Source organism: Jatropha curcas, chromosome 10, assembly GCF_041381405.1.
Source record: "Jatropha curcas cultivar XTBG-Jc1 chromosome 10, XTBG_Jcur_1.0, whole genome shotgun sequence".
Classification (NCBI taxonomy): domain Eukaryota; kingdom Viridiplantae; phylum Streptophyta; class Magnoliopsida; order Malpighiales; family Euphorbiaceae; genus Jatropha; species Jatropha curcas.
Window position 1 is genome coordinate 21,307,590 of NC_143160.1, and position 12,380 is coordinate 21,319,969.

The 12,380-nt window shown below is 33.4% G+C and overlaps 1 protein-coding gene across 1 annotated transcript; it reads left to right on the forward strand.

Annotated features, from left to right (window-relative positions):
- The first annotated feature begins 470 nt into the window (after positions 1 to 470).
- LOC149493254 (Bromodomain transcription factor) lies at positions 471 to 1,574 on the forward strand. The gene has a single exon (XM_089726548.1). The coding sequence runs from the start codon at positions 648 to 650 to the stop codon at positions 1,371 to 1,373; it is 726 nt and encodes a 241-aa protein (XP_089582674.1). The 5' UTR covers positions 471 to 647; the 3' UTR covers positions 1,374 to 1,574.
- The last annotated feature ends 10,806 nt before the right edge of the window (positions 1,575 to 12,380 follow it).

Below are 12,380 nucleotides of genomic sequence, written 5' to 3' on the forward strand. Positions count from 1 at the left end.
TATTGACAAAAATAAAAACAAAGAAATTGAGAGAAAGACTTATAAATCTCCATCCAAAAAAACACAAACCACCATCAATTTAATAAGACTTATTAATCAAAACAAATAAAATAGATATTTACTTTCAGATTTTTTTAAATTAAATTTTGTTTGACACATGGAAAAATGATATAAATTTCAATATTATTCCAAAAGAATACGATTTACTGATTAGATGGAATAAAAATAGACTACTAAATTAAATTTTAAAATAGATATTTTTTTGATGAAAAATAGGGATTTAATAATAAATTATGTTTTCATAGAAAAATTATTAGTCATTAGTTGTACCCTATAAAAAAAATTTATCTTAAATTGTAGTTGCAGAACTTTAATTTAAAAATGAAAATTACTGATACATCCTTTATGGTAAACTCCGTGGCAAAATAGAAATGGAGAATTGCCACATAGTCCTATTACGGCCAGGAAAGCTTCCAGTTAGGGTTTTACGAGGCAATTATGTTAAAATTCCAAAAAACTCCACATTGAACTGCAAAATTAAAATAGGTACCATTAAAAGCCCAGCAGCGGATTAAGCAGCCATAGCTAGGGTTTTAGAGCAATCTCCATAGCCAGCATCATCATCTTTTACCTCTACAATCAAAGCCATGAAACCGAAATCAAAAAAGAAGAAAGCAGAAAACCAGTCTCAAATCACAGAACAACCAAAAGATTTCGAATTCAAACTTACCGAACTTGCAGTCGCACAAATCTGCCGATCGGTTGGTTTCAAATCCACAGAAATTTCAGCTTTCAAAGCCCTAACAGAAATCACCACTCTCTACCTTAAAACCCTAGCGAAAAGCGCCGCATCATACTCCAATGCAGCCAACCGCACCGAATCCAACATCTTCGACATCATCAACGCTCTCCATGATCTCGTATCCATACACAGTGGCTTCATAGGAGCATCTACTCTTCACAACAACAGCAATCCATTAAGCTCAAGGGTAGTGAAAGATCTTTCGATTTTTGCAAGTTCCGTCGATGAAATTCCCTTTGCAAAGCCAATCCCTCGAAGAATTCAGAATTCAATTCCTCTGCATCCAATTTCGGAATTCAGAAGTATTCACATTCCCAAGTGGCTACCGGCGTTTCCAGAGGAGGTAACGTACAAGAAAGGCAAGGAGATAAAGGGAGATAAGAGAATAGAGAAGGATTTGGAATTGTGGGAGAATTCGGAATTGGTGAAAAGCTGCGGTGGAACTGGGAATGAAGTTGAACCAGAAAAGGAGAAAAAGAAAAAGAAAAATGGTGGCAGTAATTTGGCTATGGAGAGAAATCGAATAAGGTTTAAATTTGGGGATGTGGAAATTGGAGGGAGAAGAAATTAATAATATGTTTCCATTTCTGATGTCTATTCTAAGATTTAACATATGCTTGAGGCTGCAATCGAACCCTGCGTCTCTGTTTTTGAAAAATGTTTTTGAAAAAGCATTTAATATATTAAGCAATCGTCACCGTGCCATAACTTCAGCTGTTTTTTGCAGTCAAGATGTTACAATATATGTGAAAGTGCAAGAAAAGTCATTTCATCCACAATGTGCACATTTATTTCTATTTTCATTATATAATTCCAAGGTGAAATAAATTAAATTAATTTCTAAAAAAATATTGAAAATACTCGATAAGATTTAATTGCTAAATAAAATTTAAATACTCCTTATTTCCCTTTGATGTGGACAAAGGGAGTTTCAAATTTGCCACATAAGTCAAACCTGACGTGGACTATGAAATAGATCTTTTTAACCTTTGTTGCCTAACAATCTCTTTCTCTCTCTACCGATCACAGCAGCGTCTTATTGTTTTCATCAGAGAAATCAATCACAAATCTTAACCCGCTATTGAGGAAGAGGTGAGGCGACCAAGCTGGTCAGACCTGTGGTTCAAGAATAATAAACCTTTAAATTGACGAGCTTCTCCTTAAAATCCTCTCCAAATTACTCGATTCTTAGAGAAAGTGGTGGCTTAATTTCCAACGTGCCTCTTACGGAAATTGAAAGTATTCGATTGGGAGTTTATTGAATTTGGTCGATTAATTGCCTTAATCATTCATCATACCTTGCGTATTGCATAAAAAAAAAACTAGTTCCATGGCTTCTCTTTTCCATTATAGACCGACGGTACCCTTCTTTTCTTTTCCTCTTTCTAATATAAATCTTCTGAATTGTTCCTGTACTCCTTTGATTTTTCAATCATTGGTATTTAACTGCATATCATCACAAACTTTAATTTTTATTTTGAGATTGACTTGAAGATTTGTTCTACAAAGTAGATAAAGAAGAAGCTGGTATTTTTTTTCATAATTTTTACTTAGTAATTTATTGGAATTCAATTTGCATGTTTTGTGTATTAGATGAATTTGAGTTACTAAAATTCTAAATATGTAACATATTTTCTTTTCTTTTCATTTCTTTTTTTGTTTTCATAATTTGTATTGATTCTACATTTATAATTTTTGGGCTACAATCTCTTACTGTTCCTGCACTCCATTGATTTAACTTAATATCATTATAGAAATTAATTTTGATTTTGAGTTTGGCTTGGGGATTTGATCAATAGGATAGATAGAGAAGGAGCTGATTGTGCAATAATAAACTAAGGTTAAAAATGTCAATTCTATTAAAATCCATGTCATATTCAGTTTATTTAGCTCTTTTTATCCACGTTAGCTGCCATATATTGAAAAAGTAGGTCCCACAAATGTACAATCACGTTTCTGGTTAGCCAGCTCAGCCAGAAAACACTCAATTAAGTTTTAAAATGTTTATGCACTCAATTGATACCGTTTTCCATTCAAACACTAAAATAAAAAAAAACAAAAAGTTTGAACACTAAAGATATAATTATCCCATGTCAAAATTATTATCACATAAATATAGAGTTGACTTTTATTTATATATTCAATAGCTATATTTTAATATCATCAGCTATATTTTTTCTTTTATTCCATTGTCTCACATTGCTTGGAATAATGTTTTGGAATCACTCGTATTATGGACAACTATTATCATTTTTGTTTCATTACCTATAAGATTTAAGTTTAGAAAATGCTAAGTAGCGGTTGTTTTTGGATATGGTGTGGTCGATTTAGGTGTTATGGAGAAGTGAATAAGTTTTCTCTGAATCAGATTATTAACTGTGGTTTCATTTTATATGTAAACAAAATTTAAAAGTTCTGATTGTAAACTCAAAAAATTTGGCTTCAAATTGGATTTCAATTTGGCTACAACATACTGAATTCGGATGCCACTTTCTCAATCTCAATTAAATTTTGAAGAACTAAATTTTATTTTTAATTTTGAATTCGATTAAAAAATTATTCAAGTTTAAACAAATTAAAGTAAAAATTTAAACCTTCCCTCCTTTTTGTTCCTCAAAAATTTTGGGAGTTAATGATCTTCAATAAATAAGTTCAAAAATTTGGCCTTCAATTTTGCCCCAAAATGTATTTTCTTTCTGGGCACATATTATGTAAATCATCCCCCCATGTGATAAGTGTCATACTCCCTCTCTCCTAAAAAGATAGTTCACCTTTCTTTTTTGGTTTGTCCCAAAATATAGTCCACTTTCCTTTTTTGCATTATAGTTAATCCTTGAATTGTCTACTATACCCTTATTAAATTTTACCTTATTATCAATAACCCTCATTAATTCTTCGTTATTATTTCAATACTCATGTGTTATTTAAGATGGGTATAATACGAAAGTTATATGAATAAAATTATTATTTAACTATATTTCTTAATCTGTGTGAAAATAGAAAGTGGACTATCTTTTTGGGACGGGGGAAGTAACAGAAGTAGGGAAGGTTTAAATTTTTATTAAAAGTGATGCCCAATTACCGACCACATTCCATTACTTTCCATGCAAGTAGGCCATTAATACATTTCTTGAGACTACCTCTTGTATTAGTTTCAGAGTTAACTCTTATTAAGGGCATTTAAGGAAGAAAAATTCGGTTAACTAACTTCCTTAGTTTAAGAGTTTTTCTTTCTTCTCTATTAAAGAGGACAGAGAGAGTATTATCTATAACTAGTATGTATCCATGTAATCAATTCAAATGAAGCAATTTTTCAAAAAATTAATATGATTTCACTAAAAAAAAATGAGAAAAGGGGATGAGAATTGGGGACAATGAATATTATTTGTCCCTAAAAGCCATAACACCTCCAGATTTGGAGACAATTTCAAAATTGTCCCTTTTTATTATAATAAGACACAAAGGGGATGACTTAAGTTTATTATGATATTTTACTCATATTAAAATTAGGCTTAGGGGATAGGTATAATTTAAGAATGAATTTTAATAATTTATTTTCAATTGCAAAAAAATAGGGTTTTACAATAAATATAGTCTAACTAAACACGATTGCTTTAAACTGCCATTAAAACCATTACAAAGGGAAAAAAAAGAAGAAAACTTATGTAGCTCCAAAACAACTGAAAGAGTTAAATAGAAAACGCCCAAGTGCAACATCGCCAAAATGTGAAAAAAAAAAAGAAGAAAAATAAACACAAGTCGCAAGGGGAAAAAAAAGAAAACACCAGTATAGTAGCACCAAAAAGAAAAGGAAGAAAAAAAAGTTGCAAGGGAAAAAAAGAAGTAACATTAACTAAAGCTTTGCACCAAAAGGATAACCTTTATTATTTCCTTCAACACTCATACATAGCAAGCTCTTTTGAATCATATCACAGTATGTAATCTAATTTGATTTCTTTAAATATAGTTGGTGAATACTGCAATTAATAATTACTATTTCATTTATTAAATTTGCTTTGAATTTGGGGATTACGGGTTCATCATACTGAAATAATAAAATATGATAAAATTCTTAATGAAAATACTTCCATGACACAATATATAATTAAAAACAAGTAAGTATAGAATACATAATTCAACAACAGTATTATCTGACATAATACATAACTTATCATCATAAATATAACCAAAGAAAAGAGGCATATTTTACAATACATAACTTATCATCATAAATATAACTTATTATCATTTAGTTGAGAAATTTGTAGCAAAGTCTGCATCCAACAATGCTCCTTTCAGATCACCCAATTTTAACTTACAAGCCTATTAAAAAAAAAAAAAAATTCAGCCATTTAAAGAAGTCCTTTAAAATTCTAAACTAACGGTGATATCTCAATATATAACAGCTGTTATCATAATGTCAAGCTTATAGCAATATAATCTCCATGCATCTTTTGATCATAAAAAAAAAAAAAAAAAATTTAGCCAGGCCCTATCAATATTCATGCAGATTAATTCGAACAATTAAAATATCCCTAAATAATTCACCTGCAAATAATGATCTAAACGATCTAAAAAGAATAGTGAAAACAAGAACTTACAGCACTGTTCGTGAATATCTGTGGCTTTGTCCTTCTTAGAGATGAGCTCTTCTCTGTAAAGCTATAGGAGGAAAATGTTATTCATTCAGATGTAATTCGAATAAAGTGGGTAATTAATGTAGTGTTAAAGAGAATACATACTACTGACCTTCATCAATCCCATCTTTCTCCTAGCAGATATCCAAATAGAGTAAAGCCTTGCGATATTTTCTAAGAGCCATCTTAAAGTCTAGTTTCTGAAATCAATAGTTAATTTTATTAGCATAAGAATGTCTCGAGCTAAAAGAAGAGGGTTAACTCCTCGAAAGTTTGGCAACCTGAGGTATCCTTCATATAATGACACAATAGATTCTAGAAAAAAAATTGTCAAAAGGCACAATTACGTTACTAAATTATGCTGCACCCTGACAGTGCGAACAGTGAAAAATCTCTAATGTAACAGAGTATGAAATCCATTACCTTATATTGGTCATTTCCAAAAGCTTTGATTGAATCTACGACATCCATCCACTAGGAAAGTTCATCAGGACTCTCACTAAGATCAGCTGGCCATTTAGGATAGATGTCACCATCCTTGAAAAAATTAGATATCCCATCATCTGCCACCTCAAGGATCTCCCCAATTCGCAATTACAACAAGCAAGATATAGCATACCTTAGCAGACGTAGCTCAAAACGACACTAATCCTCTCTCTATTCTTCACTGCAAATAACCAATAACTGATTGGTAACAAACCTACTGAGAGTTTCAATCAATTAGGAAGAGAAGATCAAATCGAAATCCTAAAAATGAGAATTTTAACCAATATCCAACTTAAACTCACCGTCAATGCATATCAAGCATTTCAAGTACATGCAGCAAAAAGAACATTGAATATAAACAATGAAAGATTCTATTAACTCGAATAATAGCTTAGAATCAAAATTCTCCCCTTTCCTCTTTCCGAGAACTGAAATTGTGATTTGCAAAAAGAGAAGTTTTCAGAGAGAGACGAAAATAGAGAGTGCAGAGATTTGATGCAAGGAGTTTTATTTTTATCGAAAGGAATGAAGGTGCTGAATTTAATAAGTTGTATTTTATCAGTTGCATAAGAAAATACCACCCAACTAGTGTATCCAAATATAACAAGTAAAAACTTTAATGCCACCTAGATCGTTTTGTCCAGAAATTATTTAATAGAAAAACTGTTAACGGAAGCGTACCTTGATCCATAGCTATTGATTACCTTGTTGCGGCAATTCGATTCTCACTGTAGCAGTAAATATATGTTTCTTCACTCTGGCCTTTTGTCTGTAAGTTCTCTCTTAATGGTTAGAAAATTATGGACAGCAACGAGAGTTTTCTTTTAACGTTCTCTCAAACAACCTATCACCACTATGTGTTTGAGGTAGCCATCACACTCTCTTAATCTACGCTCTTGATTTCCTTGATCTTTTATAAGGCAGATGAAGGGTATTAAAACCCTAACTGGTCCTCATCCCATTAAGCCCAATAACCATCATCTTGGTCACCTTAATTAGAACCAGCCCTTTAATTACATGGGCCACATAGATTATTAAAATAATCTAACAATGTCCCACTTGGCCCATGTGCTTTTCTTGAATCTATTATATTAGCTTTAATTAGAATTGAAGTGATTGGATTATGGTGGTCACAAGTCATTAATCAACATGATTCCTTCCATATATCACAGACCATCTCAATTCATAAATCCTTAATTGAGAAATGATGCAACAAATAATACATTGTTACAATCAACAATATTATTATCTCACTTAAACCATTCCTGTATATATCAATAATGTGGATAACAAATAAATAAGCAAAACATATCTTTAATTGAATTCCCAAGTGTCACAATAATATGAGCAAAATAACCATATGTATATATATATATATATATATATATATATATAGATACAAGTTTGAATATCATGCTAACAAGGACTTATCTATAACACCAATCCTTTCAAGATGGCCAGTGAAGATTTTGGGTGGTAATCCTTTAGTTAGCAGATCCGCTATCATCAGATCAGTACCGATATACTCAATTGACACCTTGTGTTTTTGCACTTCTTCTTTCACAAATAGGTATTTTAAATCCATGTGCTTTGCACCCTTATAATACCTATCGTTGTTAAAGAAGAAAACAACTGCAAAATTATCATAGTAAATTCTCAACGGTCTAGCTATACTGTCAACAATGCCTAGACCTAAGACAAAGTTTTGTAACCACAATGCCCGAATAGTGGCCTCAAAGTATGCCACAAATTCAGCCTCCATTGTGGAAGTAGCAATGACAGACTACTTTCCACTTTTCCTTGAAATTGCTCCTCCAACTAGGAGAAACTAGTAGCCAAATGTAGATTTTCTTGAATCTACACAACCGGCATAGTTTGAATCCAAGTATCCCACCACTTCAAGATGGGTGGACTTTCTGTAAGTGAGTATATGATCCTTAGTGCCTTGTAAATATCTAAGTACTTTCTTTGCAGCTTTCCAATGGTCCATCCCGGGATTACTTTGATATCGCCCTAACATTTCGACGACGAAACTAATATCCGGTCGAGTACATGTTTGAACATACATTAAGCTCCCAACTACAAACGCATAGAGAATAGACTCCATCTCTTTACGTTCCAAATCATTTTTAGGACATTGCATTTCGCTGAACTTATCTCCTTTCTGAATTGGAACTGTTCCTGCGTAGCACTTTTCCATTCTAAATCTCTTTAAAACCTTGTCAATGTAAGCTCTTTAAGACAATCCTAACAATCCTTGTGACCTATCACGGAATATTCTATTCCTATCGCATAGGATGCCTCACCCATATCTTTCATTTCAAAGTTCTTAGAGAGAAAACCCTTTACATCATGTAACAAGCCAACATCATTCGCAGCAAGAAGGATGTCATCAACATATAGGACTAACATAATGAACTTGCTCCCACTAACCTTCATATAGATACACCGATCAACAGTGTTTTCTGTAAACCCATATGAAGTGATGGTATTATTGAACTTAAGATACCATTGACGAGAAGCTTGCTTCAGTCCATATATTGACTTCTTTAATTTACACACTAAACTTTCCTTTCCCTATGGTCACAAATCGTTCCGGTTGGTCCATGTATACTTCTTCCTCTAAGTCCCCATTAAGAGAAGCGGTTTTTACATCCATTTGGTGAAGCTCTATATCATAATGAGCTATCAAAGTCAAAATAATTCTTAAAGATTCCTTTTTGGAAGCTGGAGAAAATGTCTCTTTATAATCAATGCCATCCTTTTGGTCGTGTAACCTTTAGCAACAAGTCGGGCTTTATATCTTTCAATGTTGCCCTTAGAGTCCCGTTTGGTCTTGAAAATCCATTTACAAACAACTTGTTTTTAACTCCTAGGCAACTCAAACCAAGTCCCAAACTTGATTATCACTCATTGATTTCATTTCTTCTTTCATGGCATTAAATCACTTTTCAGAATTATCACATTCCATAGCTTTCTAGAAAGAGACTGGATCTTTATCGATGCTCAATTCACATTCATGCTCAAGTGAGTACACCACATAATCACTTGCTCATTTGTGACTTGTTCATTATTTGCTGGTTCATCATTTATATGGTCATTTTATGGGTTTGGAATGTTATTTTGTTTTTCAACCATGTTGTTAAACCGTGATACAACCAGAGGAACAACAACCGAAGAAGAGACATTAGGAAAATCCACCTGAGTTGGACTTTCAATCTGAATCTCTTGCACATCCACTTTACGTGGTTGATCACTCCCACTAATTTGGCCATTTTCAATAAACCGAGCATTACTAGACTCTACAATTCTCGTACTATGGTTAGGATAATAAAATCTATACACTTTTGACTTTTTAGGATATCCTATGAAAAATCCACTAACTGTTCTAGCATCAAGCTTCTTTTCATATGGATTATATATCCGGACTTCTGCTGGGGAACTCCAAACATGAAGATGTCTTAAACTAGGTTTCCTTCCTATCCACAGTTCATAAGGGGTCTTAGGAACTGCTTTGCTAGGAACCCTATTAAGAAAATACGCAGCGGTCTTTAATGCATGCATCCATAATGATAGAGGTACAGTATTGTTACTTAACATACTTCTAACCATTTCCATAAGTGTACAATTCCGCCTTTCAGCTATACCATTCTGTTGAGGTGTACCCGGCATTGTGTATTGCGCACATATGCTTCGACTTTCAGGGAACTTTGCAAATGGACATGGACATTGTCCATTTTCATTAAACTTACCATAATATTCACCACCTCTATCATATCTCACAACTTTAACTCTTCTATTTAACTGCCTCTCTACCTATTAATGAATATCTCAAGGATATCCACTCATTGAGACTTTTCATGCAGCAAATATACATAACCATACCGTGAGAAATCATCAATAAAAGTGATAAAATACTTTTCACCGCCCCAAGAGGGAACGTCGAAAGGACCAGATATATCAGTGTGTATAAGACCTAGTAATTCACTGCTTCTTGTGGCTAGATTCTTTAATGTGTGTTTAGTTTGCTTACCTTTAATGCAATCTATACACAAATCCCAATCAGTAAAATCCAATTGAGGTAAGATTTCACCTTTCACTAACCTCAAAATCCTTTCTTTGGATATGTGACCTAACCTGTGATGTCACAAGAAAGCAGAACATTCGTTATGTGCACAAAGTTTATTACCTATATTGTGCTTAACATTAAACAAGGATTCAACAAATTTAACATCAAGATTAAAAGGATACAAACTATCAATTAAAGTACCAGAACCATAATAGTACTTACGTTTGTACAATGAAAAAACACCATTACCAATCTTGAAATTAAAACCAATATTGTCCAACCTCCCTACAGAAACTAAATTTCTAGTACATTCAGGAACATAGAGACACTTTTCAAGATCCAGATAACAACCAGTGTCCAGGATCAATCTATAAGTCCCAATTCCTTCTATTCGTACCTTCATTCTATTTCCCATGTATAGGAACTTTTCAGTTTCATTTATGGGTTGGATCAAAAGGAATCCCTTTCTTTTCAAACCGAATCTTCCTTTTCGGACAATCCTTCTTGAAGTGACCATTCTTCTTATAGAAGCAGCACTTCAACTCCTTATGGATTTGGCCCTCATTCACTTTCATTGGGGCTTTGTCCCTTTTCTTGCCTTTCTTTCCTGATTTGTTGTTGCTGCTACTAGCTCCATTATCCAAAGTGAGATTGACAGAGTTTTCTTTCATCTTCTTTAGTCTCCCTTCCTGTTTCAGCATGGCCTTGATTTCTTGAATGTTCCATTTTTCCTTAAGGGTGTTGTAATTCACTTGGAACTGACCAAACTCAAGAGGGAGTAAGTTCATAATGAATTGAACTAAAAAGGACTCACTCACATCCATACCCATCGATTTCAATCTAGCTGCCAAATTCTGCATGCTAGTCACATGATCATGAATGGATTGTGACCAATCAAACTTCTTGGTCGTTAGCTCACTGATTAAGGACCCTACTATGGATTTGTCATCTATATCCGGTTGGAAGTATTCCTTAATCTTCAACATGTACTCTCTAGCATCGTCCGTTTTGAGCATTGATGGCTTAACATTTTCAGCCATTGTCATCCTCATTAAGCTCAAGCTCAGCCTGTTAGACTGCTCCCAAGCCTCATAATGAGACTTATCAGCTTCTGTACTAGTCTCTGTGATGGCTGTAGGCTTTTCAGAGACTAATGCCAGATCCAAGTCCAGAACTCCTAACTGATAATGGATTTGTTCAGACCAATCACATAGTTCAATCCATTGAACTTAATCAACCTAGTGCCCATAGCGAACATGTTAGAAGAAACTGTAGCATAATACATATACTCATACGTTAACACTTTGAGAAAAAAAAAACTTAAATGGATTCAAACAAATAACAAACTTAATTATGCATTTAAATTCACCTTTGTGTAATACTTAAATACATAGCTTTAATTAATAATGATGCCAAGAATAAAATACTCTAATCGACCTTCATTGATATGCCATTTAAAGAGCAGAGGCACGCCCGTGCTTCTCTTTGGAACTCAGGGCACGCTTGTGCTACATTACAACATAACCCGTGCTACTCTTTAGAGTTCAGGACACGCCCGTGCTAATTAAAGCACAAATTGTGCTGTTCTCTAAGGTCTGTAGCACGCTCATGCTCATTACAGCACGCTCCGTGCTACTCTCTGGAGTCTGCAGCACGCCTGTGCTCATTACTGCACGCTCGTGCTCCTTTCTGGAGTCCAGTTTTAGCAATAATATAGTAAGAAAATATCTATGTTACCTTTGGGTATACATACATATTTATCAAAAACAATGATTGGTCTCTTTGACGCCATTGATTATAAGTAATGATCTACCTTTGGGTAACCTCATAACATTATAATCAATGATCTCAATTGTTCAATTTTATCTTTTATGTCATTTAACGGCATCACATGATATGAACAATTGAAAAACTCCATAGTCAAATATCTATATAAATCCAAACAAGGTCACTTTGGTGACTAACAAGTTTTCCATTCATTAAACATTGAATTATGTAGAACCTTATGAGATTGAATTAAGATCTCAAAACTTTGATGACATTATACAATAAGATGTCTTGATCTTTCTTTTATAAATTACAGCAGAATAATTTAGAAGGCACAAAGAAAACAAACAGTTTTCCAATTTCTATAACTTTGGCTTCGTTTATACCAGATTAAAACAATTTCATAACACGAAATTAATTTCCATTAATCAAGCCAAATACAAAATCTATCAAATAAATCTAGAACAAACTAGGCTCTGATACCACATGTAAAAACTTCAATGCTACCTAGATCGTTTTGTCCAGAAATTATTTAATAGAAAAACTGTTAATGGAAGCGTACCTTGATCCATAGTTGTTGATTACCTTGTTGCGGCAATTCGATTCTCACCGTAACAGT